This window comes from Hermetia illucens, chromosome 4 (assembly GCF_905115235.1).
Source record: "Hermetia illucens chromosome 4, iHerIll2.2.curated.20191125, whole genome shotgun sequence".
NCBI lineage: Eukaryota > Metazoa > Arthropoda > Insecta > Diptera > Stratiomyidae > Hermetia > Hermetia illucens.
Genome location: NC_051852.1, coordinates 111,288,063 through 111,315,279, shown reverse-complemented (window position 1 = coordinate 111,315,279; position 27,217 = coordinate 111,288,063). Strand labels below are relative to the sequence as shown.

Below are 27,217 nucleotides of genomic sequence, written 5' to 3'. Positions count from 1 at the left end.
AGTTTTTAAGGTTTTGTGTAAACACAAAACCTTATTAAAATCGGTTTACTGTCTGTCTGTCTGTCTGTCTGTCCGTCTGTCTGTCTGTCTGTCTGTCTGTCTGTCCGTCTGTCTGTCCGTCACACGCATTTTTCTCGGAGACGGTTATAGCGATTGACACCAAATTTGGTGGAAAGCTGGGAACGCTCACGCATACAGTGAATTACATCCTTTTACAACGAATTTAAGGGGGGGTCCTCATACATGCAAAAGGAGGGTGTACATTTTTTTTTCATCAAATATAGTCATGTGGGGTATCAAATTAAAGGTCTCGGTCAGTACTTTTCGAAGCTGGTCTTAGTTTTTACATTTGTTGGAAAGGTGGGGAGTGCGGGTGGTTGAAAGTGACCATTCTTTACGGGGGCCATTCTCAGAAACTACCAAACCGAAAAATCTGAAAAAAATTGAGAGGCTGCCACTATATAGTGCCTGGGCTCCGAAATACCTTCCATACTGATATCTGCATAAATAAAGTTAATAATAGTATATTAATATAATTTTTAGTATTTCGCTGCAGAACCCCCCTTAAATTCATGCTAGGACCACGAAATGGCAACAATATAGGGTATAATATAGAGCATGATCTTACCAAGTTTGGTGGAAATCACACTATTACTAACAAAGTTATAATACGTCAAAGTTGTCGCTTCTTCGCAAATTCAAGACTATAAATGTCAATATCATCCGAAAGTGGATATTCCCACATAATATATGCATATATTACGTGCTGCGTACTAAGAAATACACAAAACCTTTCGTACCTGAAGCGTCCAGCTTCCGGTTTCCCGACTTGTTTTTTCTTTAAGATGAGCGTAGCGCCCTCTAGCGTGGCACTCGGAAAACACATTTTTTGGAGATGGGTGTATATTCCAATGAACTATGATGTCGGGCTGGAATAGTTATACATGTTCATGATATTAATATTAATAAATATATGGTGAAAAACTCTATCTATTCATGTTTTTTACTTAGCATAGTGGTCCCAAGCCCAGGTAAAGGAGGCGGGTAACGTACTTTGTACTATCCTTAGTAAAACAAAAAGAAAATTCTGAGATCGGGGAAAGAGATAAATAAAGTATAGCTGAAGTTGTTCCACTATGCTTACTACCAGCTAATCTCCCTTGGTGAGAGGTCCCACGACAAACCGACAAAGAAAATGCCGACAGTTTGCCATCGTCACTAATTGCAAAGCCGTTCCCTATAAGACCATCGTACCTCAACATCAGCCGTTGATTGCCGCCCTGCAAATCAAGCCACCGATAAGACAGCGTGAGAAACGTGCTGGCCCGCCGCGCAATAAATGGTGAAGATTTCGTGAGAAGAAAGAAGAAATGATCTCACTTAAGTGATTACCAACCAATTGGAATGTCGAAGAATTGTCGAACCAATATAAAGCCACGATCTGCAAAGTGGCCACTGGAACCCTCGCGGTCACTAAATCAGGAAAGCGGTTCATCAACCGAGATACTTGGCTTTGGAATGACGATGTTGAAATGATTGCGCAACTGAAGTCGAGGAAACAATAAAACGAATTAAGCCATAGCACCTTTCGACATTGCATATGAGTTTTGGAAAGTGAAGAGCTGAGACCAACACTGTGGCTCAGTGAATTCCCCCATCGGGTTATTCAGGAAGGTAGAACACCACTTGACTGGCAAGAAAGTACCGCAGTTCCAATATGGAAAAGAATGTTCAAATTACCATCCGATCCGGTTACCTTCCTATACCATCTAGATTTTTCAATGCATTCTTTGCGAAATCGTAGAATAAAACATGAATCAAGCAGGATTTATCAAGAACTGCGGAACTACTAACGCAATACACGCTGCACGGTTATTCATGGAGAAACACAGTGAGAAGCATCCCTCTTTTTACATTACATTTCTGGATCTAGAGGAAGCGTTTGCCATCTTAGTGGCAGAAAAATTCATGCGCTGGGTCCAACTGCCCCACCACGATCTGAAAAGTAAAGTTGGAAGTGTGGCGGGTATATCAAAACCGTTTCATGTCTCTGTTCATCAAGGAAGCGCCCTCTCAACAATCGTCCTTGTTCTTGTTATGTCGCACGGGACACCCAACGTCCAGCAATATATACACTACCTGGTGATGTTTTTCTAACATCCAATCGCAAAAATGATCTTAAGCAACTTGTCGAAAAATGGAATTATTGCCTCATGCAACACGGTTTCAAATTGAATCTAAACCAAACTGAAGTTTTAACCTGCCTAGAACTCAGCGATTTAAATACCTCGAGCCATGGATGAAGTGGCGTTTCACAACTTGTGTTCTTTGTGATCGACGTACCAATGAATGTCTCAAATGTAAAATTTATGGCAATGTCGTCTGCCCTGTCACCCTCTGTGGTTCTGAATGTTGACCGACTATAAAAGCCATTGAACGGCCTCTTTCTGTAATGGACACGAAGATGCTACGTTGGACTAGTGGCGTGACACGTTTTGATCATATATAAATGAGGATATCCGCGATCGATATGAGCTTGCACCGACCGTGGAAAAATTGCGAAAGAGGCGTTTTCGATGGTATGGTCACGTAATTCGCGCTAACAGGAATTCACTTGCCAATATTGGTCTTAACATCGAAGTCAACGGTAAGCGACCAAATGGTTGGTCGAAACAACAATTTAAAAGCCTCGAGATTGCATTCAGATCAGGCTTTTAATAAAACAAAAAGAGCAAAACCGATCACTACGAGCTAATATCGCTTGTAAACGGGACAAAGGCTGACGAAAAAGAAGAAGAAATGGTGGCTATTTGGATTCATATTTGGACACGTCCAGCTACTGTAAGCTTATAACTTCCACAGTAGAGATGTGAAAATAGCAAAAATAAGGCACAGCCTGATAGGTAATGAAATGCTCAAAGAATAACGATACAAAGTAAGAGATTGTGCGGATATCCCACGCTTTCCAAAGGAACAAAGATGCTCGTATCTTAACATACTTAACTGTTGGGACCAAATTCTACCTAAAATTATTTCTAACATACCATTTTCGGTGGAATTAATCATGCATTGTCATACATATTGTGCTGTGTTTCGTTGGAGATTCGTTTAGAAAATTTCGCTCCTGACTTAAAATAGGAACGAATTTACAAGAATTTGAATATTAACTCAAAGAGAAATGAAGAGTGAAAAGCGAAACTCATTTTTAAATAATCCCAGAATATAACGAAATAAAATAGAAAGCAGGAAGATAAAATATGTATATTGTAGCGAAACAGGAAGTGAGATATTATTACATTTATTTAGTGGAAAGACATGCGATTCTATAGTATCTAATAAATAAGCCACTGAACGTGTCAACATTACTTGAAAAACAAGTCGGGAAACCGGAAGCTGGACGCTTCAGGTACGAAAGGTCTTGTGTATTTCTTAGTACGTAGCACGTAATATATACATATGTCGACTTTCGGATAATATTGACATTGATAGTCTTCAATTTTGAAAGAAGCAACAACTTCGACGTATTATAAATTTGTTAGTAATAGTGCGATTTCCATCAAACTTGGTATGATCATGCTCTACATTATAACCTACATCACTGCAGAATTTTGTGCCGCTAGAATGAACTTAAGGGGGGTTTCCAGCCAATTACAAAAAATTATAGTAATATACTATTATTAACTTTCTTTGAACAGATATCGGTATGAAAGGTATTTCGGAGCCAAGGCACCATATAGTGGCAGCCTCCTAATTTTTTTCAGATTTTTCGGTTTGGTAGTTTCTGAGAATGGCCCCCTTAAAGAAGTGATCACTTTCAACCCCCCGCACTCCCCACGTTTCCAAGAAATGTCAAAACTAAGACCGGCTTCGAAAAGTACTAATCGAGACCTTTAATTTGATACCCCACATTACTATATTTGATGAAAAAAAATGTTACATCCCCCTTTTGCATGTATGGGGACCCCCCCTTAAATTCGTTGTAAAAGGATGTAACTCACTGTATGTGTGAGCGTTCACAGTTCCCACCTTTGTACCAAATTTGGTGTCAATCGCTATAACCGTCTCCGAGAATGCGTGTGACGGACAGACAGACAGACAGACAGACAGACAGACAGACAGACGGACAGACGGACAGACGGACAGACGGACAGACGGACAGACGGACAGACGGACAGACGGACAGACGGACAGACAGACAGACAGACAGACGGTAAACCGATTTTAATAAGGTTTTGTGTTTACACAAAACCTTAATTAGCTGTGAAAAAAGTGATAATGCTATGAAATCCTTACATGTGCTCTGGTTTTAGGTACGGGAAGTATTCTAATCTGCCAATCGTGGTTTAAATTATTTGGGGGTGAACTTATTTGATCCGAAGTTAAAAAGCTAAGTTTGATAACTTATATTATGTGTCGAGCAAGCAAGGTTAATACGCTTGGACGCACTTTCACTGAAGTGATTTATATCAACAAATGAAATAAATCGGATCGGCGGTTCACGTTTGAAAAATTTCGGGAATTTGCATGTTTAATGGCTTCATTTATCTATACTTCACACAATATATGCATTGAGTACTCATTTCAATGAGTATTCATTTCTTAAAAGTCAGTAATTCTACGCAAATAAAGAAAATTTAACCTGTTTTTAAGGTTTTGTGTAAAACAAAACCTTATTAAAATCGATTCAATGTCTGTCTGTCTGTCTGTCTGTCTGTCTGTCTGTCTGTCTGTCTGTCTGTCACACGCATTTTTCTCCAAAACGGCTAAACCGATCCGAACGAAATTTGGTGGACAGATGGGAACTATGAAATCCCACGCATACAGCGAGTGGCATAAATTTAGGTGGAGTTTAAAGGGGGGCTCCCCATACATGCAAAGAGGGGATTCAAAAATTTTTTTCACCGGATATAGGTATGTAGGGTATCAAATGAAAGGTCTCGATTTGTACTTTCCGAAACTGACATTAGTTCTGGCATAAATTGCAAAGTGCGTGAGTAAGGAGTCAAAATGTACGCATTTAAAGTGAGACAGGACTCATTTTCGGAAACTACCCAACTCAAAAATCCGAAAAAAATCAGGGTGGTGCGCCTAGATGAAATCTAGGCCCCAAAATATGTCCCATTCCGATATCTGCTCAAATAAACTTACTAATAGTATATTACTACTTTTTAGAAATTTACTAAAAAACCCCCCTTAAATTCATCCTAGGACTTCCGGATTCTGTACCAGCATAGAGGACAATATTTCGTGTATATGCGCAAAATTTCATAGAAATCAGGCAATTAACGCCAAAGTTATAGCAGTTCAAACTTAGCAATTTCGCGCGAGTTTACTGCTTCCAAAGCCATGCAAATGGGATGCTGACGTCATAATTACCCGGAATAATTGACATTCGCGTGCAATATTAAAGTCACATTTATGAAGAATCTATTTATCGGCAGCCCTTTTTAAGGTTTTGTGTAAAACACTTATGTGAAATCTAATCTTCGAGAGATGCCCCATTCCGGTATCTGCTCAAAAAATTTACTAATAGTATATTATCAACTTTTAGAAGTAGACTAAAAAACTCCCCTTAAGTTCATCCTAAGTGTACTAAATTTTGCACCGACATAGAGGACAGCCACATGCATACACATGCCAAGTTTCATGAAAATCCAACTATTAGTGGGAAAGTTATAGCAGTTCAAACTTATCAATTTCGTGCTAATTAACAGCATTCTAAGTCATACAAATAAGATGCTGACGTCATAATTAACGAGAATAATTGACATTCGAGTGAAATATTAAAATTCCTTTCAAGAAGAATCTAGTTCTCCCTAGCCCTTTTTTATATTTGATGTTGGTTAAATTGTTGGCATTTGATAATAATATTTAACTCATAATAATAATAAACAGGGGCGTATGAGGTTGACCATTATCAACCAGGGCTTTCCATCAAATGATTTATTTAAATCACTTTCTGGAAAATAGAGGGCAATGGAATTTTTAGCTATATTACACGGAGCTGTCGTGCACTCGTCGCTCCTCACATCTTTTTCTTTTTGTTCAGCCATCAGTTCACAAGCGGAGTCGGCCTGTGGTGATCGGTTTCGTCATTTTATTTTATCAAATGGCTGATCAGGATGTAATCTTGAGACCTGTAAATCCCCATCCAGCATATTAAACCACCATTGTTTTGGCCGGATTTTTGGTTGCTTACCATTGTTTTTGATGTTGTGACTAATACTGGTCGTTGAATTCTCGTTAGTGTGAATTACGTGACCACACCATCGAAAACGCCCCTCTTGCAGTTTTTCCACGATCGGTGCAAACCCGTTCGATCACGGATATTCTCATTTCAGACCTAATCAAAACGTGTCACGCCATCAGTGCAATGCAACTTCTTCGTCCCCATTACCGCAAGACGCCGTTCATTGACCTTTATAGTCGACCAATACTCAGAACTATAGAGAGCGGCAGACGGACGACATTGCAGTAAATTTTAGATTTGGGACGTGCGCTGATACGTCGATCAAAAAGAACACCAGTTGGGGAATGCCACTTCATCCAGGTTGCGTTAATGTGTGAAATAATTTCATTACGCAGTTCTCCATTGGCAGATAGCATTGACTCGAGAGATTTAAATCGTTGAGTTCTGGCAATGGCAGTAACCTGCCCCTCGAGATATTTAAATCGCTGAGTTTTGACAATGTCGGCAACCTGCCCTTCGAGATATTTAAATCGCTCAGTTCTGGCAATGGCAGTAACCTGCCCAGAACTGAACGATTTCAATATCTCGGGTCAATGCTATAAGCCAATGGAGATCTACGTTATGCTCCTCACATAGGGAAACACAAAACCTTTTATACCTGAAGCGTCAAGCTTCCGGTTTCCCGACTTGTTTTTTGTTAATAATGGTAGGGTTTTCATCAGTGAAATAGACGGTGAACGGAGGAATGGGTAGAAAGTAGCTACTTCATATACTTATCTTTAGTACTATATGTATGCTAACCATTCCCTTTAGTTATGACATCAGTATCGCGTTTCTACAGCTTAGGATGCGGTAAACGCACACGAAATTGATAGATTTTACTTGTTGTTATAAACTGATTGTCACAAAACTATTCAGTATTTTGAGTCACATTGGTCTTCATGTCGCGTCGCAAGGGGGGTTTTCCGGCGAAGCTTAACTTGTTATATATAGTTGTGTAGGGTATCAAATGATTTCAATATCTCGGGTCAATGCTATAAGCCAATGGAGAACTACGCTATGCTCCTCACATAGGCAAACACAAAACCTTTTATACCTGAAGCGTCAAGCTTCCGGTTTCCCGACTTGTTCATTTTAGTTTGATACTGGCGTCACATTATATCTTAGCGTGCAGTAAATTCACATGAAAATAACAACTTTTACTTGCTAGAACTATGAGTGGGAGGTCGATTTTCGTCAAACTCTACAGTACAGTACTTTAGATTATCCTCGATATTCCTATAAAACTTTCTGTTCCTTGGATGAACTGAAGGCGAAGGGAAATGCCTGCTTTCTAAAGTTTTATTCACTTAATTTGAGATGTCGATATATGTAAGTAGTATTTTGGTGTTTGCAGCTCACTTTTTTGTGGAGAATAGGGCATCTACCCAGTCAGACTATGCTTCAATTTCATTTATTATTATATGCAACGCTATGCAAGTGATAAGCTCATAGCAGGTTGGTTGTGTAGCCAGTATGTGGAATAAAACGGGATGATCCTGTAATTAAAATACAACTGCTCGGCTTCCTTCGCCCTTAGAATAGCTCAGGAAGATCTTCCCCAACAAAGATCTACAAACTTGTTGTCAAGGAGGAGACCCCCTCTCAGCCTATTTATTTTGCAGAGAGATAGGTGAAATGTGTTCTTTCTGAAATAGGCATTCTGTTTTGAAATCTTTAAATCTTTGACATATTTCGTTTCCTTGACCTTCAAAAATCACCCAAAAATCGTTAGCGCGACAATCCAATTGAATCAGGGCCGTAGAGGTGCACTAGAGTACACTGCAGAAGGCAATGCAGATTTCGCTCGCCCTTGATTATTACTTTGATTTGACTACGGTACTCATTCACAGTTGAGTCGACTGGTATCCAATTTTAAATCACAATGTGAAACCCATTCCCACCACTGAGATTTGAACCACGACCTTCCGCTACGACAGTCCAGGGCTGTAACCCCTAAGCCATAAAAAAAGTTAAATATATCTTTGCGATTTTTATTCAAAGCGGAGTGCAACGCATCATAAATGAATATCAGAAAGCTGAACAGTTGCCAAGTAAAACTTGGTGAAGAAAAATCTGCTGGATTTTATAGAAAATTAGTTTAAAGTTGTATTAAAAACGTTGCCATATATATATATGCATCAGACCAGTGCTCATTTGAAAGAGAATCGGAGAAATCTCTCTAAATTTGCTAACGATAGTGGGATTTCCTTCAAACTTTTCAGTGTAATGCTTCTTATTAAATAATAAATAAATATTTTACCGATCTGGAATAAATTTAGGGGAGTTTGCATTATATTTTATAAATATAATAATAATTTAATTTAATACTCTTATTAACTTTATTTGAGACCTAGATACCATATTCATGGATCACAATAATTTTTTTTTAGATTTTTTTTGGTACGGCAATTTTTGGGAATGTGTCCGTTAAAGATATATCACTTTATAGTACCTGCACTCCTTCCCTTACCAATCAATAAAAAAATTAATAGCTGTTTAGAAAAGTATTAATCAGAACTTTTCGTTTGATACCCCACATGGCTATATTCAAATGTTGTATCCGTCTTTCACGTATATCTATATGTAATGTATTTGACCGCATGTGTGGCGGTTGACAGTTCCGAATTTCTACCGGATTTCGTGTCAATAGGTATAAGAAGAAGAAAAGCACGTATGACAGACAGACAGGCGGACAGAGAGATACTGAACCGATTTTGTTTTTAACAAAACCTCAAAAATTCTTCTTATTTTCTACTTTTAAGTTCCATGAATAGAATCCATTTTGAATTTTTTAAAAGTTTTTGAAGAGTTGCACCGTTTACAATGCGCTTTTTGGTAAACGTCCTCTACCGTGATCAAGAGGAACTAAAAGGTTCAAACACTTTTTTTTCATACTTAACGGTATTAAGCAATTTTGTTCATAAATATAATAGATTTGGCACAAAGCATTTTAAAAAACTGTATTTGTGTCAAATTTTAAACAAAAAGTCCTGTTAAGTTTCATATGGGATTTATAATGTCCTTCCTTATGATGAATCGAAAGGAGAATTGAAAGACTGCTTTGAGGAACAGAAATGTTTGGTCAATTGTACGTATCTTACTTATCTTATAATTGGTTTTGGTAATATTTGCAGACCCAGCGATCGCTCAACATATTCTTTGGAAAAGTGAAAAATTGAATTTTGGATGACAAAAGCTATTTCATTTCATCACTTCAGCTGGTCTCATTATTTCGAACGTACCTTAATTAACTTACTTTAGCAGAAAAGTGCAGCTAAGTGTTCCTTCGGCAATAGAAGCTGCCGCATATTAGAATCATTCGTTCGAGAGCGGCTCTTGATCAATTTAAACAGCCTTTTCGGAGGTGTTGCTTCCAAAGTTCTGGACATTTCAATATGGCAATGTCTAATTAACTTGTATCCCTTGTGTGTTTTACTAATGTTACGTTCTCGGATTTGTGAAAAACAAAACCATAATAAAATAGGTTTAGTGTCCGTCTGTCTCTGTTTGCAAGTGTGTGGCTCTTAGTCCCACGTACTTCGCACAGATGGAGTTGATATGAAATTTGGGGGAGTGCAGTAGCTGAAAAATGATCATTTCTTTGAAAGACCCATTCTCAGAAACTACCCCACCGAAAAATCTGAGAAAAATATACGAAGCTGCCTTTTCACGGTATCTAGGTTCCTCTGGTTAAGTTCATTCTAGAATCATTAGATAGGTCATAATATTGAGCATAATACCATCAAGTTTGTTGGACATCGCAATATTATTAACAAAGTCAGAAAAGGTCAAAGTGTCCGGTTACTTGGAAATTTACTGCACTCTAAGACTTTGACTGTCATTATCATGCTTAAGTGAATAATCGGACAAAATATATGCATATACATTAAGAGCTAGCTGTAAAAGGGGAAAATGTTCACTCACATATTTATATAAGAAATATACGAAACCTTTCATTTGCTTGCTACGGTTCGGTCACATAATCTGAATGCTAAGGGGAAAAATATAACAAATTAGACTAGGACTCCAGATAGCTTTCAGGAATATAGATTTGGTGGACCTCGGCGTAAAGCCGGGATGTTTGGTATTACTTATTGATTTAGGACTAGACTGGGTACCGGTTGTTTTGTTGTTGATAATTGTGAGAAGATGAGCAAAAAAATGTCAGGTGGAAGAAACTGAATTATCTCTTTGATGCCCTCCACACTATATATTGTATAGAAGAACAGATCTGACATGCCGTGAGAATATTGCAGATGTTATCGTGGAATAACAATAAGTTTTTACTTAAATGTCAGCTGAAAGGCATGACCTGTGAAGTATTCAAATAAATGTAGTGTTTTCGAAAGGTGTTTGTACTTCCCATGTTATTGCCTTTTACAGTGACGCTTCATCTTCGCTGAGAGTCTAAGAACTTTTGCAATATCATTCTTCAATTGAATGGTAGATTGAGGCAAAACTTAATTTCTCAGCAGCGAAGTAGCAGAATAAGCTCAAGGAAGAAGTAAGTATTCAGCTCTACTGAGATTCGTCAAAAAAAGGAATTTGTATATGGTCGGCAAAGTATATTTCAAGATAGAGAATTTTATAAAGAAGCGCTTCCTTGAAAAACTGAGGAGAATTCGAAAAATCCCTGTTGAAATTTAACGAAGTAGTGACTGTAGGTGCACAGGTCACCCCACATGTCTCCAATCTTCCAAAAGGTAGTACAGCGCATAGAACACTGCAACTGGTCTACAAAAATTTCAAGTTAGTAAGACAATGGGGGCTCACAAATCTCCAGATCTAAAGAAACAATTAGCCAGGTTAAGCCGATCAATTCATAAATGCGTCAAGAGCCAACGGGGACAGGAATTATAAAGCAACTTACGAGGTGTATTGGCTACTACATTAACCATCCTGTGAGAAACTACTACAAGGATGACCTGAAAAACAAGCTGCTCGAGTCAATAATGAACAACGTTCACTAAAGAAAGCTTCAGAGCATGGTCATATCTAGTGAAAAACAAGTCGGAAGCCGGCGCTTCACGTATGAAAGGTTTTGTGGATATTGGATATAGAAAAATTAGGGTCACGGTGCTTATATAGTTCGTAGTGTATATATGTTGAGTATACTCAATATCCAATTCGATATGGTACCGACACTACTAGGGTGTAGAAATTTAACGCGAAGGAACCAACTTTGACCTATATAACTTGGCTTATAATAGTAGGGTTTCAGCTAAACTTTAGGTATCATACTAAAATCTATATTACGGTAGAATTTTAGGGATCAAGAATGAACTTATCTGCTTCGAAAAGGGTTAATCGAGACCTTTTATTTGAAATCACACATAGCTATGCTCTGTAAAAAAATGTGCACCCCTCTTTTATATGTAATGGTAAGCTACCCCCGTTTCGATTCAAAGAACGGCATGAATGTTCACAGTTCTAATCTTTTTACCAAATTTCGTGCTGATAGTTGTAATTGAGAAAAGTGCCTGTGACAAAAAAACAGATAGAGGGACAGACAGATAGGTTGGTCCGAGATGAAGATTCGCATAATCCGAAAGTTAGAGCGGACGAGTTCAATGCCGGGGATGTGGAAATGTAAAGCTACGAAACAAATACAAGACAAGGAATACTTGGCCTTGGCACTCTTGGTGAATCAAACACATTTCGAAGAGGAGAAATGAGTTATATAATAGAAATTACATTTGCCAGTGATCCTCTATAGTAGCTAAGGATCTCCAATGGCATGCTAGCGAGAATTCCAAGCATAGCAACCATCAAGCAATTATCTTTCAAACAGGGCGTACCTTTAGATTAAAGCAACATAGACGAGGCATGGGATGAATTTCCAAAGAACTTGACGAAAATGCATTCCCAAAAATATTGTAACAAATTTCAAATTTGTCAAGGACATGGCTACCCAAATTTTGGAACGGACGCAAGTGACTTGTGATACTTGTATGCCATGACGAAGGGGATAACTGAAGTAAACATCAAGTTTCTGGTGGAATGGTGAAATCAATGAATATCAAAAAGTATGCTTAAATGCAAGAAGGTGATGTCAACGCTGCAGAAACAGACCAGAATGTTACACCAACTATATAAGGTTGCTAGCAAAACTTCAAATAGCTAACACAAAGAGCAAAACCATACATTTCAAGTAAGTCTTCAGGGAAACTAACTCTGATGTTCAGATTGGTAGATACAAGACAGTTATGGCATTATCAAAGGAAGTCTGCTATTCCAGAAAACAAATGTTGTGTGATTGTAACCCTTCACGTAAGAAATAGTTTAACTTTGCGAGGTGAACAGCCGGGGTACCGCGACGTACCTTATACGTATTGTTCTCGAGATAGAAAGGCGGCTTTAATGCGGCTCAAATGAGAGCCGTAAGGAATATCGAACAGCCTGTAGGGTACCACAAGAATCAATCATCGGCCCTTTGTTGTGGAATATAATGTATAACGGAGTGGATTCGTGATGACATTGGTATTACAGTCGTTACAAGCCATGTTGACAACGTAGAAGCAATCTAGTAGATAAAATGGTAGTGAGCTTAGTTTTTAAGCGGGCATAGCCACTATCAACTTACCTCCTCTGATTTGGTCATGATGATTCACTGAGATGCGTGAGCGTAACGGAGGATACAGAGCATGTACAGTGGTTAAAAGCTTTGGGAGCTTCCCACCTACCATAATAAACAAGTCGGGAAATCGGAAGCTGTATTTTTCTTTGTATTTCTTATATAAAAATATTTGCTTGAACATTTGCCCCATTAGAACCTAGCAAGTAATATATGGATATATTATGTGAGAATACCCACTTTCGCCTGATACTGCCATTCAAAGTCTTGAATTTGCGCAGAAGCAACGGTTTTGACCTATTATAACTTTGTTAGTAATAGTGCGATTTCCAGCAAACTTGTTGGGCTTATGCTCTAATCTTATAACGTATGATGGTGGTGATTCTGGGATGAACTTAAGTGGGGTTTTTCAGCCAATTACTAAAAATTATAGTAATACACTATTATTAACTTTATTTGAGCAGATATCGATATGAGCCCAGGCACTATACAGTGGTAGCCTTCTGATTTTTTTCAGATTTTTCGGTTGGGTAGCTTCTGAGAATGGGTCCGTGAAAGAAATGATAAATCGAAAAATCGCCTAAATGACATATTGCCTTTGCTTTGAAAGGCTAAATAAATGGTATAATGATCCCTCTGCAGAAAGAGGTAAAGTACGAGCATCTTAAAATGCACCTAGATAGGCGTCTAACATGGAAGACACATATTAAGAAAAAAGCACAGCAAATGAAGCTGGAAAGAAAAGATATGTGTCTGTTAATATCAAAGCCAATCTGAAACTATAGAATTAACGCTGAGGTTCAGTAAGCACATCTAATAACGAATTGCTAGAGAGAAAACAATTTAGGATACTATGAGTGATCCTAAAAAACGTAAATATCCGCAAAGGTATCCAGAGTAAGACAATAAAAGAGGAGATCTTATTGTCGATAGTAGAGTATAAGGGAAGAACAGCTCTTACCCCAACTAATCTGCCAAAAGCCCGCTTCAACAGCCCAGGGTCAGTAGTTAAAAAACATTAAACAATCTTGAAAAAAATGAAAAAGAAGACATCTAAAGTTTAATGGTAAGATTCGAAAACTTTCCATTTATATTCCAGAAAAACAACAAAATACGTTGTTATTGAAAAAGAACTCCCAATTTTGAGTTTTTCTTTTATTGGAACTGCACAGGAATTTATTCGAATGGCAAAGGAAGGTTTCAATCTCTTGAAACTTTCTTTCTAAAGATCTGATAGTGTTCCGCATTAAGAAACCATTTACATAATACAAGACTACATGAAGTTCTGCTTATTATTTCTGATTAGCAGTCTTCCCTTAAGGCAAGGATATCTTGTTAGTTTAAAAGAAAATAACAAAAAGATTGAAGATTTTGTCTAGTAAGATTAGTAGTTCTTTCGACGTATGTATTGCTTCGAATAGAACGATCCTCAAAATGAACCGATAGCTGTTTTCTGATCACCTTTCGCAATCTAGGAAATTTATCATAACCGTGGACTGTTCTCTTTGATAAGCCTAATTGGTATGTACCGTATTGTATGTACTACAGATACTTCGTTGGGATAGTACTAAAAGAGCCACTTCCACTTGGCAAGGACCCCAGTCCGTTTGCTCTTCTCCTTTTTGAACCCCTTAATTGATGTGACTTTTCTTCAAAAGCAGGTTCACTCTATGATCAAGCCAATGTTTCTAGAATGCGTTCACATTCGCATCATTATAAAGCGCAGCTGAGAAAGGCTTGTCACCTGATTTTTGTTGCCAGTTTTACATCAAAGAGGCGGCCCTTAAGGAAATATTGACATTGCTTTTCGACTGATCCTCCAATTCTCCCTTTTTATCTGGGCATAATTATGGAGGGAATGTGCATTTCTTGTCAGATCAGAGGGGGTTAGTAGCGTAATAAATCAATTAACTATGTCGCAAATTTGGTAGTTTGGCCGCTTACTAATCCTTTTTTATAATAATACTAACGTTGAGAATACAATCAAAAACCGTTGAATTCTCCACTACTTCAGTCACTCCCATTAGTTGTAGTATGCAAAGCCCTGAGGCGTATATCTTTTCAATATTGTTTAGTCAATATTTAGTAAACGGGTTATTGAACAAGGAAGGGTACTATTTGAATCAATAATTATCCTGCATACAATCAATACTAATATTGCATGTTACTAAATTTCCGCCCTTGAGTCATGTTCAGTGAGATGCTTCTCTGAGGAGTGTCAATACTCATTGCCAGGGAGATTAGTTGCGGTGAATGCTCCTGGCCGTCTATTCATAATGAAACTAATTAATAGCACAAAGGCTGACACGAACTCGAGGGAAATCATTCGAAATCCCCCGAGACTGTGATTAAGCATATGAAATCGTGATGTCGGAGCCTAAATGGCTTAGCCGAAACATCAAAACCATTCCGGGAATTATATTTACAGTTCTCTATAACGAAGTTAGGGCGAATTGGATAAGGATACCAATGCCACTTACCATTTTCCTCCTCGATATTCCTGGTCACGGACGCTGTAATAGCTGAGTGGTAAAATCCAACAGATAGCAGCAACAGAACCACAAACTCGTAAAGCATATTCTCTGTCATCTTAGCTATTTAATTATTTCATTCGTTAGACCACACTAAAACTTCATTCTAGCACGTTTGACTACGTTCTACATTTCACCTCTGACGTTTAATTCATAATTTCTAATCAATTAACTACTTCCCGGGTTTCCTTAGAAGTTAGGATTTACGCACGCTGATTACCATTTTGTTAAATTTCATCAACTTTATCATGCACAGAAGATTTTTGCCCGGAACTTGTCACCGGAACCCTTTTCAGATGAGAAATCAGAAAGTCGGGAATGTAACAAGGAGAATAAATCATAATAAAAACATCGAGACTGTCAAGAGGAGATAGGAAGTGAGGGTGGCAATCTTCTTTGACTGAATCTGATTCACCGTGAAACCAGGGCAGTCGCACTTCACCCAATTGAACTCGATTTTCCGCACAATGGACTGAATATGTTAGTCTGCTCGTTTGCACAGCGTCAAGGCCGTTGGGCGAAAACAATAGGCGGAAATAGCCCAAGCAGCCGCCACACTTGCATCCACTGCGACCCGTCACAATTATCCACTTTAAGTGACGACGACAACAATCAGAGATTATCGAGCTCCAACGCTTGGGTGCACCGATGACATTGCATACCGCCGCGGAACCAGAGAATTACTTCCACTTGATATCGCGTCCGAGAAAATGGGAGAATCACTTCCCGGCTTCCTATAAGAACACAATCTTCCGACGAAACCGACGCATCGTCGCGATAAATGCTGTGTGTTAGCACGAGACCTGCGACCAATTGCTTCACTTCCTAGCCTCTGAACATCAACAAGAACATTCTCAGCTGCACTTTTATTAACCAGAACGCAAACCTATAATTGCGCTAATTACTGCAATCCTCGTCTTTCAGATGACGAGACTTTAAATGGGTCCACATTACAGCAACTCATTTTTCTGTAAAGACATTATTAACTACTTTCGGGAAAATGTTGCACACTCAAGGACAAGCACGAGATAAAGGACCGACACTTCGACGAGAGACAAATGAGTGCACGCGTTTGTAGTAATTCAGGATGCATTTCATCCCTAGCCTCCTCATCGAAGAGGCGTCGAGAAATCGCTTTCCGGAAGATTCGAGCTCATGTGACCGTACCCGCGGGATCACAAATTCTCACTAAAATTTTATGGTACATGACCGGAGTATGGAAAATCTGTAGAGTATAGGAAATCTGGAGTTAAAAGGGTCATGCCTCTACTCGCATTCCAGCATTAGACCGAGCACAAGCGTGAATGCCAGAAGGGGAGCTGTTTCGATTTTCCATGGTTCCATGATACAAGATAATCGTCAATGTGCTCCACGTTCCATACACTTTTCCACTCTCTTGTGTCCCAAATGGAGAAACACACTTCCAAGGGAGCAGTGCTGGACAATGAGGGATTTCCTTCAATAATAAATGCTAGTGACGTCGCTATGTCTCTCCATAATAATCAAATGCGATTAGTACTTTCGATTTTTTTAAATACCATAAATGATCACATGTACAATAGGAGACCCTGTAGATGATAAATCTCAATTATCTTCAACTGAAATCATAGACAGCTGAGCTAAGGATGCAACCAGTCTACTTATAAGGACGCAATTCTATCCAAATGGTCCTTCTCTTTGTGAATAATTAATTTCCCAAACCTATAATTCAACATTTCGCAGATAATACTTGTCATTCAAGCAAGTACTTACTTTGATTCCCTTATTATCCTCATATTATAAAGGATATAGTGCAATAAAAGTTACTACTAAAACCTTCAAGGATAATGGAAACTTCAGATGCTCTCCGAGGAAAACTTCTTTGGCACGTTTTTCTTAGTTTCATTTTCACATGTACCTGGAAAATGAGTTTCGGAACAGCTTTCAGTTCCATGAGAGAAGCTTTGGTCCTGCCCGGTGTTGGGAAGAGAGAGCTTTAAGGATGCTGTGTGCAACTTCCTATATGAAAGGCATTACTATAGAACAGCTTTATGGTTGTGACGTCATTTTGGAAATGCGCAAAAGTTATCCATAAACCACGAAAAGGCATTGTAAACATGTACCAGGCTGACGTCACCGAAATTTTGGGGATATTTTTCGAAATTGAAGGGGCTTCGAATACAGCAGTAGGAATTAGTATTCGACATACAGGAAGAAACTCGATTTAGTGGATTGACAATCTACAGTTAAATTTCATACTATGCTTAATTCCAGTTAGAGAGGTAATCTTTCTATATCCAGGAATAAACTGAAATCATCTTAGCATACAGGAGAAGAAACCTCATAGGTACCTTTACGTCATTGCCTTTGGTTGGTTGGTTATGCGGTAGCCCAACAGATTTATTGGAGAAGTAACAAATTCAATCCTAGAGGAGAGAAGCTATTTGACACTTCACTGCTAAAGTAAGTTAGTAAGGTGGCCTCTTACGCTCTATGTAATTAGACCAGCTGATTATTATAGGGAACACAAGGTGGACCTTTACTAACTTAATTCAACAGTAGAATGCTGCTTCTTAGCCGACTAAAGGTTGCTTCAGCAATAGAAATTGGAGAATGATACAATTATCCTATCGAGTACGTCTCTTGTTGGGAAGTGCGTCTTTCTTTCTTATATCTCTTATGTGTTCCGCTAATCTTACGTCTTCGTTGGAAATTAAAAGGTTTCTCAAGACAGTTTGCCGATCACTTTTTTCCGCCAACGCTACCCCTTCACCTGGTCTTCGAGATAGGTTTCCTCGTTTCTTCCCGTCTACCCCATGTATACTTGTTGCAATGGGCGCAGGAAATTTTATATACTCTGGATTTTGCCATTTAGTCAATTAGGTCCTCGATTAATCCCAGAAAAGTTTTAAGCTGGATGTCATTGATGCTGAGGTCGACGTTCAAATGGTATTTCACCACCTTTTTCTTCTTTAAGAGGGAGATTTTATTAAATTAAAATGATCACCCTAAAGGGAGATTGATCCGGACTAGCTTTGGTCAACGCTTGCCCTTGAAGACTTCTATATTTGTTGACCAAACGACTGATGCCTGGGCCGATGTTTCCCTTCAGTCTGACGACAACCAGAAAGCGTTAAATCTCTTTCACCACGCCGTCCGAGAATATGGGAACGGTTAATATCCAGTAAGTCATATGCACGTAAAAGCCGACGTTGTGCACGTGAGCTTGGTACTGGCAATGATTTGTTTAGTATTTGTCAGATTCCTGTATCTTCTATTTACTTTCCAATAATAAGTCAAGGAATCGTGGCTATCACTCCTATTCCATCTCCAGGGTTAACTCGACATTTGGATGCAGACTATTGATCAGTTCTAATACACCTTTTCCGATATTAACGCGGATGCCATCCACACACTCCTTCCAAAGTTTTTGCATTAAGCCGGCCGAAGTGAACTCTGTTTTTAACTTGATTATGCAGATTTCGCGGATGAGCGGGGGGGGGGGGGGGGGAGGGGTTTCCCATCTTCTCTTCCTTTTGCATTTGTCCCGTTCACAAGCGGGGTCGGATCGTCATGCATATCAAGCCACTGTTGCTTCGGTCGGCCTTTTCGCCCTTTACCATCGACTTCGCTGTTCAGACCAATCTTGGTAAGTGAATTATCGTTAGTGCAAAGCAGTGGAACATCTTCATCTCCATTACTGCGAGGCACCGTTCATTGTCTTGTATAATCCGTCAGCACTGAGAACCATATAGACGACAGGATGGACGGCGTAAATTTCAGATTTGAGGCGTTCGTTGATACGTCGGTCATAAAGAACACCAGCTGTTAAACTTGATTTTATCCAGCTTGGACTAATGCTTAAAGTAATTTCATAAAGCAGGTTTTCATTGGCTGATAGTATTGATCCGAGATATTTAAATCGCGTTTGTGTGACACACAGTCAACAGCCTCTTTGAATCCAGAAGCACAATGTGGTGAGGACGATGTTTCCCAAGGTGTTACCTCTCGAGTAACTTTTATTGTATCAGTAGTTCCGCAGTTCCTCATAAACCGCTGATCCGAGATATTTTAATCGTTCAATTCTGGGCATGTCACTGCGCTGATAGTAATAGTGCTTGTTACATGGGGGTCGGTTGACAGAGATTCTTTTTTATTCAGATTGAATTTAAGACCATATTGCACGAGGCCATTGAACATCATCTAAATAAAGCAGTGTATATGGCGCTGGCCGTTGGTTGTCGCGTGTGGCAGGGACTAAAACAAGAGCAGTGACGAAAGAGTTGATGAATTCCGTCAGAGACACGAAGCGGTTTTGATTCACCCGCCACACGTGAGGTTTTGGTTTGAGACTTTCAATCGATTGTTTCCTAAGATTGCATTCCTGATGACCCTGTCCATCTGTTTCACGAGTTCGTAGTAGAGTAGAGTATGGGTATCGGAAAAGAGAATCGATCTTGAGTTTTCTGTAAGATATATTGTTAAGCTTGTGCTTCTAACTAGTGCATTCCCTTTGTCCGCTTTGGTAAAGTGAGCGTACAACTCTTAGGAAGGAGTTATCCTATTATTGGAAACCCATGCATATACAACGTCAGTTAAATGGTAGTATAGACCACATGGCAAAACGGGGTTTGGTATTCACGATGAAACATATAACGTCGGAAATACCTGGTAAACCAATACCAGCAGCTCTATTATCCAACCCTATCTCTAGCTCCATGTGGCGATCCCCGGCAGTTTCCTTTTTATCGAAAAGCTGCAGACGGAGAAGGATGAAGGCGATCCTTCTTAACTTAAAACCGAGGCTGATTATTCCAACTGGCAACCCTATATGGAAAACAACTTTTAATGGAGCCACAAGACGAACTTCGCGCTTAATGGATATTGAAACGACGAACTCGGCATCGAAAATAGACTAGCAAATTACGCATCCCTGTACAAATCAGATACTGCATAGCAACTACCGCGATACCCTGTCCCAATATAAGGCTGGTGTAACAGCGTTGGAAGCGATGCGCTGGACAGTGACCAGACCCCTGCAAAAGAGCCAAAACACTAATATTATAATCGCCATTAATCAGCAAAAATTACACATAACATACATTTAGCGGCTTTGGAAACATAAGCGAAAGACTATGTACTCCGCGCTTGGGAGCAAATTTTGAAATATAAGTCTCATTAACGTTCACGCACCTACATAGGAGACTTCAGAGTCGGGGAAGGAAAGTAGGAACGGAGCTCGGACTCACGCGATACGTTGGTTCCCATAGCCTACCTAAAAACATCAATGAAAGCGGATTAGTCAGTTAGCAGTGTGACACAAAACATTCGTTGATCCTGGGTTGATCCCAAAAAAGTTTCGAACTGACTGTTATTTCTACTGAAGATGACACCCAAATTATGCATACCCAGCTTGCGCTTCACTAGAGGTTTGGTTGACTTAAAATGATTTTTTCTGGGATGTTCATCTGAAATAACCGTAATGAGCCCTTGCCGTTGAAGAGTAATCATACGTTGGTTGATCAAACTGCCGCTGATATTGTCGGTGTATCTACTCAACCTGGGAACTTTCAAAATGTATCTGGCCTCTTTCACCACACCATCCCCATGCTTGTAATTGCAACTTTGTGCTAATGAGCGTGGTCTGAAAAACTGAGATTAATTTATTTAATATTCGTAGGTTTTCTGTATACCTTCGTCCATCCCCAAGGGCTATTCGGTACTTAGATTAGCTTATTGAGAGATTTGAGCGAACTTTCTACTTCATTTCCTATGATGGTCCAAATCTCATACACATACATATCTCCTCCAAAATCTCGATCGACTGAATGTAACTTCTTTCCCAGTTGGACCATTGTAGACCATTTTCTTGTTAATATAGCAAACCCTATGGCCGTCATTTCTTGGGCCGCGATACCCGAAAAAAGGGCCTCGTTCTCAAATGGTGCCAACAGTTCGTCTTCCTCGAGCTCAACAACCAACTGGAAAACCTGAAAGAACTTGGTTAAATTCTTTGCCGATTTAGCCTTACTTAGTTACGAAATCCTGGAAAGGCTTTCGTCTTTGAAAGTACTGACAATAAGATATTTTATCTGTTGTTCGCTAGGATTGGTTGGCTCTCATTGATGACCCTATCCATCGTTTCCACTAGTTGTTGTTGAGGACCGTTCTTGGGTTTTCTACATTCTGAAGCTGAAGCTTCATTGAGTTCTCGTATTCGTCTTTCTGCAATATAACTACTGGATTCCTTTTGCCCGCAATGGAAAAGCGATAGCTCTGGGAGCGCGGAACATTAGAAGAGATATAAAGAGAACTGAATTCACCTCCTATAATTCCTTGTTATTCCAGCACAGCGAAAATTGAGATAGAACTGACTGAAGTCTTCTACACAGAAGACTTAAATGTCGAACAAGGTTCAGGAGGAGAGTTTTACCTTACGAATTAAATCGAAAAGCGTATATTGTGGACATGATATAATAGCCGCTCAGGCAGAAATATAGGAGGTGCTCAAAATGTCAACCCGAGCAACTGATGAGGGCTAAAGGACTGGCGTATAGTTTAATCGTTTCGTCTCTTTACCTAGACCCTATCTAGACGAGCGTAGGTAGCATTGGTAACGATTGAACAGCTACTTCACTGGGTATATAATAATTATCGTTGGCGCAACAATTCATATTGGATGAGGGCCTTAAGTGTGTTAGAGCACTTCATTCAAGACCGTAACGGTACACTAAAGGATAGCCTGTAGGAGGCAATGTGGTCAGCATTGCGCTCGTCCGAGATTATTACTCTGATTTGACTCAGGTACTTATTCACAGCTGAGTCAACTGGTGTCCGACGTCAAATAACGGTATAAATACCACTGTCACCAGTGAGATTTGAACCGGGATCTTCCGTATGACGGCCTTGTGTTTTAACCTCCCAGCTATCCTGACACACTGGGTATATAGCAGAAACCAAATGCCGGTAAAGACACCCAACTTGTTTTTTGCATCGCGAGAGAGCCGAAAGAAATGACGAAGTCTTGTAGGCATTCTTCTTATTTATCCATTATTTCATTGAGTAGTTGCGTCGGCTCTTCCTCCTCGATATATCCATTTTTTCATTTATTAGTTTGGTTGGTCGTCGTCTTAGCTAGTAAGTTTTTGTCACTGCGAATTGAATCTCAAACACATTGGAGACATATATCTAGAAATTTTTCTACGATACGTACGACCCCATGCCGATCGCGGATGTTCTTATTTCAGATCTGATCATAGCGTGTCATTACAATTCTAGCCAAGGCAACAACTTCGTCTACATTATTGCTAGATTGCTTACTGTCTTTGATAGTGGACCAGCATTCACAACTATAAATGATGGCAGGGCGCCCATGCGGTAGATTTGACACGTTCGTTGATGTTTTGTTCACTTGGAGAATGCCACTTCACCCAAATTGCCCTGATGTGTGAAACAATTTCACCGTGCCATTTACCGTTGGTGGGCGCGCTTATCCGAGATAATTGTGTTATGAAGGGCCAGAACAACGTCATCTGCATACATCCGTGTTAGGTGGCTGGACATTTTAATTTCCCACGTGAGAGTGCCAATAATAAGAATCGGGTGGAGTGGCAGGAGAACTCATTCTTCGTGAACACCGCCATCGACGCGTGGAATTTTACTCTTCCGATTGTCGTAGAAAAATTTAACTCACCATTCGAATTCATCGGGCATCAGGTATTGTCCAAATGCACACTAAATGACTTTGTGTGGCTCAAAGGCCTTCTTCCGAAGCAGAAATGCAGTTCAAGAAGGGCGATTCTTCTTACTATATTTTATCTTGAGTAACCACGGAGCTTATATTGCCTCAGTAGTCCCACAGCTCTTAACAGAACCGGCCTGGTGCACGATAATTTGAACGAACGAATGCGGCAGTCTCTGTTATCTGTTTGTCTGTCTGTCTGTCATATCCAATTTATTCGGAAACGGCTGAACATATAGTCACAAATTTGTGGTGAGAACATGTGGTCTGCGAATCCTTTCACATATAGCAAGTGGCACCGCCTTTTGTTGAGTTTAAGAGGTGCTCCCCATCCATGCGAAATGGGGGTGCAACATTTTTTCTCACACAATATGCTCATGTGCGGTATCAAATGAAAGAGTTCGATTATTGCTTTTTGAAACTGATTTAATTTCTAATATTCCTACAAACATAGAGGAGTCAGGGCTCAAAATATGTGCCCCCAAAAAGTGTAAAATGTCTCGTTCCCAGAACGTATCCAACCGAAAAATCTGAAAAAGTTCACACGAATAGAAAAACCTCTTTGGGCACCTCCTTGGGAAATTTTTTACACAAGGTAAACATAAATCCTTTATTCCCGAAGGGTCCAGCTTCCGTATTCGGATTTGTTTTATATTGAAAAGATCGTACTCTCTTACGAATCAGATTAGCATTATACCCCATCTCTCCACCTCACTAGAACGAATGAAGAACTCGGACGGTCAGTTTAGCAGCCCTAGTTCTACGACTTCCAGAGTAATGTCTTCGCTGATTTCATTCGTTTCATTGTCTCTTCAACTTTTGTGGCGGAGATAAGTGGAATCGCTCTGAATGCCATTATTGCTTGTGGAAGGGGAAATTGGAATCTGCACGAAGTTTTTCCGCTATCTGTCTGTCGCGGACCATCCAACGGTAAGCAATATACTGCTCCTACCATTAATATAACTAATTATTTGGTATCCTGCTTGCCTTGCCGTCGGCTTTTGATAAGGGGACTCACCATAAAGACCTGACTGCACAGGTGACAGTAAACGGTTCTTTGGTTTCCGGATAATAATTGATCAGCATTTTATAGACGAAAAAGCTATTATAGAGATATTTTCTCTCACGAACCTTTATTTGAACATCCTTATTTCAAAGTCAAGTCTCTCGATTGATTAACCATTTACTAGGCTTGTGACCTCGAGAGTTGTATAAGCTCTTCTGTAGACCATTCTTTCTGCTTAATTTTCGCGCGGGCTTAGCTTCTCGTCCTCGTCATACCCGCGTGGAGATGATTATTTTGGTGTGAAGCTTCTAGAGGTACCAAGGTTTGGGGGTCTCTTATAGAAAGAGAAAATATTAATTTAAGAGACGGTCCTGAAAGATTGCCTTATGCAAAATGAATACAAAATTACAAAATACATTTCGAATTATGTGATGGGAAACCTCAGTCCAGATAACTCTACTACAGGCCGAAGGAATATTTTTCTAGAAAATAATCTGTTATTATTTTATTTGAATAATTATGTAAAGCCGTATCGTACACTGCTTACTGTCGAACAAGAATCTTTACTATCTAGATGTTCTGAATATTCCTTATATCTTCGATTTTAGTTTGGATTGCGCTTTGCCAACTTTGTTTAATATGATAAAAAATATCATTAAATTTCTTAATTTCGCAACACGGTGTTTCCAATTTTATACTTCAATTAATTCATTTTTTCCGGCTATACATTTTTGGACAACACTAATTGCCAACAGAGTTAGTTCTGAAATCAAATTTTCCTTTCTTCCTGAATAGGCTACAATTTCCCCTTGACGATCACTGATGACCAATTTGCTTGAATCATGACATTCCATTCAAATGTAGTTTCAACATTACGTTTCAGCTTAGCTCTGTATCTTTGCATTTTCAACCCCCTTATAAATGTATTTCATTCTCCGAGCCTTATAGAACTGTGATTGAATCTTTTACAAAAATTGACTCCCGTGTTACTTGATCATTTTCTTATTTCACTAGTCGACACTACCATTTCGTCTGGAAAAGATGGAAGATGGATGTGGAAAAGTTACTCCACATCTGATTCAATGTCATTCCATGTTGGGCTTCAACTTTGCTACCTTAGATTGTTGATCTCGACTAATCAGTCATCAATCATGTACCAGTGTCAGTTTACTGTCTGTGATACGCATTTTTCTCCAAAACGGCTACACAGATTCAAATGAAATTTCGGGGACATATGAGAACTGAGAAATCCAACATATACAGTGCATAACACAAATTTACAAAGAGTTAAAACCCAGAAATCTGAAAAAAATCAGGGTAATGCTGAATCTCGTCCTCAAAATATGTCCCATTCCAATATTTGCTCAAATAAGAATTAGAATAGTATATTACAAACTTTTTCAAATTGACAAGAAAACCTCGGAGTACAAAATTTTGCATCAGATAAAAATACTCGAAGCATAATACTGAAAAGTTTCGTTGAAATCCGTCTGTTTGTATCAAAATTATAGCAGTTCAAACTTACCAGTTTTGCGCAAATTTACTGCATTTAAGTCACGAAAACGTAATAATGAACGAGAATAATTCATATTCCAGGAACATATTAGTCTCATATCTGAAAAATATAGTTCTGTGGTATATAAAACAAGGCCTCGATGAGTACTTTTGAAAGCCGGTAATAACTTTGACATTGGTTGCATATGGAGGAGTGCAGGGGTCCGAAGCGGTAAATCACTTCGAGGCCCCATATTCAGAAACAACCGAACCAAAAAATTGTGTTGTCAATGCACATGATATCTAGACCCGAAAATACTTCCCACACCAAACTCTGTTTGAATAATGTCAATAATAGTGAATCACAATGTTAAATAATAAATTAAAAGATTTTTTAGAAATTGACTGGCAACACTTCTTAAGTTTAATAATTGTGTACCACCATATTAAATATAGTATATCACATTTTTTTTTTTTTTTTGGGGTAGGGTAGGTGAATGCATTTACGCACACAGTGTTGGACTCCCGATTCGGTACGTCGTCGGACTACCAACTAAACACCTCCCCATCGTCAGAGAGCTAGCCTGGAACCGTTTGTCACATTACTTCGGGCCAGCCCCCGAACTCTCCCGCCTTGCGGAGCCTTCAAATCAGAAAATTTCTTTCACCAACGGGAGGGGAGAGGAGGAAGGGAACTGTCAGTTCAAGGAGCCCCCTGCCATCCGGCTCCTTCACCGGTCGAGTTCTATCTTCTTAGCAACGAAAAGCGCCCGAAAGTAATGGGCAACACGGTTCCACCTGTCAGCAGTCCTCAGCATCTCTTCCACAATGTTGTCTGGAGAGAGATCCCCTGTGTTTAAATAGAGCTGCTGACGAACCCCATCCCACCTTCCACAAGAAAAAAAAGTGTGGTGGGCATCGTCCACAACCCCATTGCAAAACACACAATCCGGAGAACGCGCCTTTCCAGTCTTGTGCAGGTAAGATTGAAAAATTCCATGCCCACTTAAAAATTGGGTAAGAAAATAGTCAGTCTCACAATGCTTCCGATTCAGCCATGCACCATAGTTGCCGATGAGCCGCGCAGTCCATCTGCCTCTAGTTTCATGTTGCCACGAGAGCTGCCACTCGTCTAGAGTGCGTTGCCGTTCTTCGCGAGCAACCACCTCCCTTGGCTCATCTCCCTTGCGCTTGTATATGGCTTGACGCTCCCTAGCAAGAAGGACAACGGGGATAACTCCCGCGATCACCATCACGGCCGGTTCAGAAACTGTGCGGTACGCAGACGCCACCCGTAAAGCTCCGTGTCTCTGTACTTACGCGAGGCGTCTACCTCCTTGTTAAGAGCGCCAGCCCATACCTATGCACCGTAGAGCAGGTGAGACTGCGTTGAGCTCATCAGGAGACGTCGCCTACTAGACGTAGGACCCCCCATGTTTGCCATTAGCCTACTTAACGCCGAAACTCCACATATTAACAATAGTAACAATTACCATATTAAAAAAAAATTAACATATTTTTTTAGAAATTGAGTGACAAGCTAACTAAAAGTTTACGTAGAACCATCAAATTTTGTAGTAGTATGGGCCATACTAGAGAGCACCCAAGTTTGGGTGAATTCGCGCTATTTCGAACGAGGTTAAAATAGATCAAATTTGGC

General features: G+C 39.6%; 1 protein-coding gene across 4 annotated transcripts in view; it reads right to left on the bottom strand.

Moving 5' to 3' along the window:
• The window catches only part of LOC119654863 (nephrin), a 339,369-nt gene extending 322,869 nt beyond the window's left edge, over positions 1–16,500 (bottom strand). For all 4 annotated transcript variants that reach the window (XM_038060449.1, XM_038060450.1, XM_038060452.1 and 1 more), the window contains exon 1: positions 15,287–16,500. In XM_038060449.1, the coding sequence (XP_037916377.1) occupies positions 15,287–15,395 (109 nt within the window). In that variant the 5' untranslated portion in view covers positions 15,396–16,500. The remainder of the gene's footprint in view (positions 1–15,286) is intronic.
• Positions 16,501–27,217: the final 10,717 nt, after the last annotated feature.